The sequence below is a fragment of the Lactuca serriola genome, chromosome 7, assembly GCF_051521515.1.
Source record: "Lactuca serriola cultivar US96UC23 chromosome 7, Lser_US96UC23_V15, whole genome shotgun sequence".
NCBI classification, from domain to species: Eukaryota; Viridiplantae; Streptophyta; class Magnoliopsida; order Asterales; family Asteraceae; genus Lactuca; species Lactuca serriola.
Genome location: NC_136414.1, coordinates 125,841,592 through 125,850,289, shown reverse-complemented (window position 1 = coordinate 125,850,289; position 8,698 = coordinate 125,841,592). Strand labels below are relative to the sequence as shown.

General features: G+C 36.4%; 1 protein-coding gene across 2 annotated transcripts; it reads right to left on the bottom strand.

Annotated features, from left to right (window-relative positions):
- Positions 1-290: 290 nt before the first annotated feature.
- Positions 291-1,957, bottom strand: LOC145061570 (dormancy-associated protein homolog 3-like). Of its 2 annotated transcripts, none has more exons than XM_079009094.1 (3): positions 1,762-1,957; positions 1,233-1,382; positions 291-699 (listed from the first exon to the last, which is right to left on the bottom strand). In XM_079009094.1, exons 1-3 carry the CDS (start codon positions 1,877-1,879, stop codon positions 593-595), a joined length of 375 nt encoding a protein of 124 aa, XP_078865220.1. In that variant the 5' UTR covers positions 1,880-1,957; the 3' UTR covers positions 291-592. The 2 variants fall into 2 exon arrangements, with proteins under 2 accessions (XP_078865220.1, XP_078865221.1); XM_079009095.1 differs by having other exon boundaries at positions 1,233-1,379; positions 1,762-1,955.
- Between the last annotated feature and the right edge of the window lie 6,741 nt (positions 1,958-8,698).

Below are 8,698 nucleotides of genomic sequence, written 5' to 3'. Positions count from 1 at the left end.
ACAATACTACACTTTCCCCAACCTAACACTGTTTGATATGTGTCAAAGTTCAAACTCTAAATCTTAATGAAATTCCACAACTCAATCACAATGCTCTCATCACATGTCAGGAAAATATGCATATCAGCCGAATAAATCGAAAGTTCAGATCCTACTTGGAACGAAATAGGTAGACAACTAGACATAGATGTGGTTTACTGAATATGTGAATTTGTGTCGACCGTTCTTTTACGCACACAAAGAGGCAAACAACAAACACCAAAATCCAATTTTAGCGTATGACACCGGACTTTTGTAATTAACGAAACATGCATTTTCCTTATAAAACAAAGCACTACAACAAGCACATAAAAAAAAGTTCCAAGTAACACAAACCTAAAACTTTCCACACATATTTACAACAACTATATATACAACACAAAAGAGACAAACATTCTCTCTCTCAAAAATACCAAAAAGACCAAATACCCGAACACATTTATAACTCCTAGCTAAAACCGATATTGCACTCTTGGTAGCTAAAGAGACCCATGATCTGACCTGTCAGACATATCGATCTGACAGGTCAGATCAAATGGTAGAGGATCAGATCTCACAGGTCGTAAGGAGCACGAGGGCTCCGGGTTCCAATCCCGCTTGCCTTCTCGAAAGCGTCCGATGCAGACTTCCTACGAAACCTAAATGCCTCTGATCTGCCTCCTGACCATCCACCATTTTCATTAGCTCACATATTATCAAATATTAATGCAACCATGCAATCTATCAAACACTCTTATAGTTTTCATACAATAATTTTAAATTATTCTTCATCAAATCTTTTTTCTTTCATGCATCACATATTAATTATTCTTGAGCGAATAGAACTAAACACTAATTAGATTATAAATTCTTTCCCTATTTGCCCAATAATGGTATATTTAATCAACTTACTAAATCAATTTTCGTCTTGTAGGGTTTGTGAATTATTTAATATTTATGTTCACTATAGTGGACAATAATTCCAATTATTATTAACAATGTCATTTTCATGGTGGTAGATGGGAGATAAATTTATAATTGCAATTTGCAAAGAAAGAGACAAATATGCATCAGTGTTTTCCAACATCCTACTAGAAATAGTCAAATGCAGTTGTAATTACTAAATTACCCTTGCTCCAATTACCCAGGATCATTCTAGATCACTGCAGCTGGAAGGTCTATTTCAGGTAAAATGATAAAAACGTACTTCTTACCAGGGAAAGGAGATACCGGAGTTGTAGATCCGGCGGGAGATGCCGGCGGTGTGTCGCTCAGAGTTCTTTCAGGTTTTACGATCATTATACTTCGTGTTACTCTCATCGCAGGATCCTCTACTGCCGTATTCGTCACCGGCGGCGATTCTGCTTCAGAGAGAGTAAATGAATTCGTTCAGTTTGAGTACAGACGATTACACTTTTGGATTCAAATCTCTTGTGAAAAAAAATAGTTTTTTTGGTTTGATACACATAATCTCCGACGTAAACCCGCCACTGATCAGTATCAGAATTTATCATACAATAAGAAAAGGAATCAATTAAATAATACTATAAGTATTTGATTAATTATAATTAAAGCAAAATTCGCGCCAAAATAAAACCTGATGATCACAATAAGCGATTGAGATCAAGAGGACTTTAACTATTAAGATAACGGAATTTTCTAAGTAAAAGGTTATAATAATTATACGTGTTAACATATTCTTTAACAAATTGTACAGTTCAAAAGCGGCAGGTAACAGCGTACCCTTGCCGGAATCCGATGACCGGAAACTAAAAGTAGACTGTTTTCGCAGCTTTCCGAGGCCCTTATCCGGCCGAGGTCCGGCGACTGTGTCATCCCAGAGTTGGTCGAGTAAACTCATAGCAAGAAGATGAATAGATGATCTAACAAACACTCGTAAACCCCTCCGATGAAGATTGAGTGGTTTCAGAGAGTGGCTATGGTGGTATTTATTGACGAACATGGATTAAACGTCGAATAAGTCGTTTATACTGGTATTTGATCGTGGCCGTTGATTTTGGATACGGTATACCTTTATACGCGTAAAGATAAGATCAGTGTCAAAAATTAGATGAGATTGCCACGTGACAGGTCTATTTAGTAGAGGTAAAAGGTCACGAGGGCCCTTTACTTTATTCATTTTGAATGGGCATTGCCCTTGATTTATGTGAAAATTACGAGAATGGGACTGATGGTCTGGCCGCCATTGCAGTGTTGACACGTATAAATCACTTTTGGGGATGTTAATGTGGGTACCCTTGTACGTTGGTTAAATTTTCAACAATGCCCTTAAGGTCTTGGTAATCACAAATAGGCACCCAATAAAGTTATACATGTAATTGGATGGGGTTGGATAAATCAAGGGCACCCAATAAAGTTATACATGTAATTTTCAACAATGCCTTAAGTACTTCTCTTAATTTGTTCATTCGAGTGTGATAATATAAAACACAACTTCCGTAAACAACTTCTAAAGGGAAGCAAACAAGGTATTGGATCATCAAAAGTGTCCGTTGTCGAAGAGCACGAAAAGTGAAATTGCTAAATAATTTTTAGGGTTAGGTGTGTTTATACCAAAGATAAGATATACATTTGTAAGGGTCAAAATATTGTAAAGAGTGGAAGTGTATGTTTTGTATTTCGTATGTATTTACTAAGGCACTTGTTTAATCGAAACGTAATGTTGAGTCCTTAGTATTTTTTGTACTTTCAGTATCCTATAAATAGGGTCTAAACTTGAGTGTAAGTAAGAGGGTTTTCCCACTTCTGTTATCTGTTTTGTACTCAAGTTCATTGAAAGTAATAGAAGCTGAAACCACATCATATTTACATCGTATGTTCTTTACTTGATCATTACTTAAATTACTCTGATTTACATTTGATTACTCATTTCAATTCATCTACAATTGGTACCAGAGCAGGAATCAACCTGCAATGATCTGATTTTCTTTTGAATCGTTTGTTTTTTAGTCAAAATTTTGTTTCAAAAGATTCCGCACATTTCGATTCTGAAAATCGTCTTAGATCTACAGTTTTGGTTAGATTCTGTGTTCGAATTGTATAATCGAGTGATCGATTTCTGTAATGCCCGTAGATCCGGGCTAGTCAATTTAGAAACGATAAACATTAAAAATGACTTTTTTATGGAATATTATTTATAAGGAGTAATCTTAACTAAGTTGTACTATATGTTACAAGGATTCCGTACATATAAAGAACGCCGAAATCCGAGTTATAACAAAGAAGTTATGACCTGACGAAGTTTCGCGACAGAACCGGCACGACACAACGCGACGTAAATAGTGAATTTATGTTAGAGCGACATTTAGCCTTAGTGATCTAAACGAAAATTGTAGAATACGTTAAAACGAGAGCGTGCATAAAAAGAATGTCTAAATCTGACTTCGTATGTGGAAGTTATGATTTTTCTAAGTTTCGACTTAGCGGTATGCAGCCCGAAGTTCGGATTTGAGATCGAGGGATTTCTACCCAAAACAAGCTAAACAAGAATCGAAGATCTCGTCGATAGTAGTCCAACGGTAGAAAGACAGACGAAAACAGACGTCAGATGAAGAAGTTATGATTTTCTAACGGAGTTTTCCAGTCCCGGCCTACTAAAAATAATATAATAAAAATAAAACTCAAAATTAGCCAACAGAGTCTAAACGAAAGTTGTAGAGCATAATCTCACCTACACGTGGATATAAAGAACGTCGAAAACGAAGATCGTATGCGAAAGTTATGATTTTCTGAAGTTCGAGGCATGCATCCCAAAGAGGGAACGCCCCGCGTTCAGTACATGGCTCCGGATTGGCCACATCGATGCTGACTCAGCGGATAAGGGATAGGATCAGAACCCCACTCCTACGCGCTGCATTCGTGTGGAACGCACTGCATCGGGGAACACCATGCGTTCCCAGAAGGAACGCATTGCGTTCGAGGCCGACTTCAGCACTATAAATAGATCGCTTGGGCAGCCGAGATTTGTTGCTCATTTCTTCTCTCACTCCTTATTGCATCGTTTTGCGTGCAATTTATATCCTCGAAGCCCCGGTATCATCCCGACACCTGAAGCAAGTCTCGAAGCCCCGAGAATCCCGAGAAGTAAAGTTTTCGAGCCGAAACTCTGCCCGCGTAAAGCCCGGTTTTGGAGAAAACGTCCCAGTTTTATCGGAAATGATTATTTTAAGAAACGAGGTGCTGTCTGATCATCATCTTATCAAGTGAGTGTGTAGTTACTTTCTTCTAACCCATAAATATGAAGTATTTGCTATGAAATACATGCTATGTGTTATGTATTGTTTGTTTATTTGAGATGGGTGTGGAAAGGATGTTTTATACAGGTTTTTAATAATTTAAACCGTATATGTATTTTATATCTACAAATATGTTGGGTAGAACATGGGTAGATGAAATATTTGGTGACTATATGACGTAGCGCCAGCTAAGTGAACCTTGGTGACTATGGAGTTAGCGCCAGTTAAGTGAGCCTTGGTGACTATGGAGTTAGCGCCAATTGAGTGAACCTTGGTGACTATGGAGTTAGCGCCTGTTAAGTGAACCTTGGTGACTATGGAGTTATCGCCTGATAGCTATGGATTTAGTACCTGATAGATAAACTTTGGAAGCAATGGACTTTGTGTCAATTCCTTAGGTCAATCCTTAGGTCAATCCTTAGGAACGAATGAATGAAGGATAATTGACTCTTAGGGTAAAGCTTTAAGAAACAGAAAGATATAATGGGGATGGGTAATTTGGGTTGATTGTCTGATGATTAAATATAATATAATATATTACTGTGGGTTGAAAACCCTATATGCTCACCAGGCTCCCAAGCCTGACCCACTCAGTTTTCTTTGCATTACAAGTAATGACACAAGAGTATAAGTTGGTGTACTTGACGAGAGATTTTGGATTATAAATCAGTAGTTATAAATAACTATTTTAAGGTCTATTTTATATTGTTTATGCTTTTGGTCTGTATCGGAACATGACATCCCGAGATTTTGTTATTTAATGAAAATACATTTCTTTAAAGAAATGCTTTGATAAATTCTCATCATATTTTGTTTTGGGAACAAATTCCGCAACTCTTTTAATCAAAGATTACTCTGATTTTGTAAAACAAAGCATAAACAAATCGGTCTTTAATGGTCGTGAAAATTGGGGATGTCACAATTTCAAGTTTCTGATCAATTTTCAAGTTTCTCAAGATTTCTGAAAATTCTCATCCGTACAACAATGGCGAACTTCAACATGAACACGATGACATCGTATTCTCATCTGCTTGGATCATAAAAAAAAATTCCAATGTTGATTCCAGATTACTACGATCAATGAACGGATCGTATGGAAGACTATCTCAATGGATTGGATGAAGAGTTGTGGAATTGTATCAAATGAAGTGTTCAACCACCACCAAATTCTCAAAATTTAGGATCATCTGGATCAACTTCTGTAGTAGAAGAACAATCAACAAGGCTGAAAAACAATGAGAAGCGTTGTATGAGAGAGCTGAGAGGTGCTTTGCCACCTATTGTTTACAACTACATCCGTGGTTGTAAAACTGCAAAAAGATATCTGAAATACTCTTAAGGAAAAGTATTAGGGAAGCGCGAAAACGAAGATTAATTCAGTTAAGCAGTGTCTTGTGGAACTGAAGGAGTTCAGACAAAAAGAGAATGAAACGATTGAGGTTTACTATGATCGTTTTAATGAATTAATCTATCGATACAATCGTTATGGAATCACAAGGTCATCTATGGAGTTCAATCTCACTTTTGTGATGGGACTTCGTAAGGAGTGGAGAAGTGTAAGCATGATGGTGAAGAATCAACAAAGCTTCGATACTTCATCGTTGAATGATGTGGTCCTTTAGCTCTAGTTTCGAAAATGTATGAGAAGGAAGAAGAAGAGAAAGATGATTCTGATGAAGAAGGTTTTATGATAAATTCTGATGATGAAGCGATAACATATTACTCGAACAACCGAGTGAACAAGTTTTTCAAGAAACCGTTTAATCCGAAGGTGAAGCAGAATGAAGTAAAGGGAAACTTTGTGAGCAAGTCTGGTGCTAAGGAAAAGAAAAAGTTTGAGAAAAATGATGAGAAAGCAAAAGAGTCGGAGAATGAAAAGAAGCTTAAGGGAGACTCATGTGTTGATTGTCATTAATCTAATGGAGCAAATCATTTAGAAAATGATTGTATGCTTCTTAAGAAGGATGATAGGAAGAATAAAGTCAAGGACGAAGCTTATTATGTGGAAAAGCTGGAGGAAGTTCGTGCAAAAGCTAAAGGACAGTCTTTGGTTGCACGAGGAGAGGCTGAAGAGGATGGGACATATCAAATCTGGTCCTCGGGTTCTGATGATGAAGAAATGCGAAATCCAACTCATGGAGCTATGTTTGCATAGTTTGAGGAGGACAAGAATGAAAAGGTGACTGGTTATTGTTTCATGACTAAATCTGGAGACAAATCACCAATGACTACAAAGGTACGTTCTATTCTTCAATCTTTTAATATTCCTCTACAAGCTTATGATTCTGAGATAGTTGCATTTGATGATACTTGTGACATCCCCAAAATCACGGCCATAAAAGACCGATTTTGTTTATGCTTTATAAAAATCAGAGTACTTCATTTTATAAAAAGGTTGCGGAATTTGTTCCCAGAAAAACATGGTAAATACGTTATTAAAACATTTTCGAAGAAACGTATTTATTTCATTTTAAAATGTTTGGGATGTCATCGTTAATACCGAAACATAAGCATAAACAGACTTACAATGATTTACACTAGTGATCTACATCTCTTTTAAATCTCTCAGTGTAATGTCACTTCACTTCGTCACCTGTGATATACATAAACTGAGTGGGTCAGGTTGGGAAACCTGGTGAGTACATAGGGTTTTCAACCCACAATAATATAATTATTATGTTCAATCAAACAATCAACCCAATTACCCATCCCCATTATCTTCTTTACTCTTTAAGGATTTAACCTAAGAGTCATCTATCCTGCATTCGTTTATTCCGAAGTCCCTTACTTCCAGGGTTATGGGACTGGCACTAAATCCATAGCTGCCAATGTTCGTTCATAAAGCACTAATTCCGTAGCTGCTATAGTCTATTCATCGGGTACTAAATCCATAGCTACCAGTCTTTATCTAATAGGTACTAAGTCCATAGCTACCAATGTTCAACAGGTACTAAGTCCATAGCTACCAATTCCTACAGGTACTAAATCCATAGCTACCAACGTCTAAAAGGTACTAAGTCCATAGCTACCGGTGTTTGTCCCATAGGCACTAAGTCTGTAGCTGCCAATGTATACTCACGTCATCTTCTATCTCTCATCATTCATCTACCCATCTCATACCCAACATTTTCGTATATATAAAATACGTATACAGTTTAAGTCCTTTAAAACATGTATAAAACGTTCAACCAGCATAGACAGCAAGTATTCAGATAATGTGCACACATAGTACGTAGTTTATATAAAATACTTCATATCTATGTATAAGATGAAAGTAACTATGCACTCACTTGAGAAGGTGGTGACTCGGTACTCGGACAGCGCTTCGTTTACTTTAAAATAATTTCCTTCGACGAAACCTAGTATTATTACCACTAGATTTTAGTCTAATATTTACCGTGACTAATTATTAGTCTTATTATTATTATATAAGCGTTTAAACAATACTTTCCAACCACTATGTACAGACAGGGGCCAGACATAAAACACCGGAGGGCAGGACCATTTTGGCATATAGCACTTCTGAAATCCAACAACCTTATGCGGCCCTTTAAACCAGATTCCCCGTACCGCGAGTAGTTAAAAAGATATTATAACGACACTTATATAAGTCATAATAATAGCTCAAATATTTATTATAAATTTATAATAACAATACTAATTTTAAATATAAACTATATTTAAAATAGGGTAAGCATAACTTACTTACAAGGGGATTTTAGCTAGGAGTCGGGCTCTGTAGGGGCAGAACTTCGTCGCTGAATCTTTCTAAGAAAGATTCGTGCAGCGCTTCAGCGCTCACCTTACTATACTAAAACTACAGAAAGAGAAGTCGAATCACGAGGGACCGAAATGCTCGGGGGATAAGGAGAGAAAGACTCTTGAATCAAGAGAATGGTGCAAGAAATATGAGAGCCCAAGCCTCTTATTTATAGTAATTGAATTTACAAAAACTACCCTTCATAATTACTTAATGACCTTATAGTTATATAAACAACTAAACACCCCTTTATAATACTATTTTAAATAGATTTAATGATATTTGCACTAAACTAATGTCGAAAGAACTCAACATTAGTCTTATAATGACCGCATCGTCGATACCTTTCTAATGATATATACATATGTATATATATGTGTACGTATATATGATTTATACTTTATTTTAATACGTAAATATGCTATTATAATTTGTAACTCGTTCATACGAACTCCGTTTTTGACGTTATTTATATCCACGCGTAGGTGGAGACGTACTCTACAACTTTCATTTAGACTCCGTCGGCTAATTTTGACTTTATTTTTAAAGTTATATTTTTAACAGGTCGGGACAGGATTGGTCCGTTAAAATCTCATAACTTCTTCATCCGATGTCCATTTTCGTCTGTCTTTTTATTGTTACGCTACTAATAATGAGATCTTCA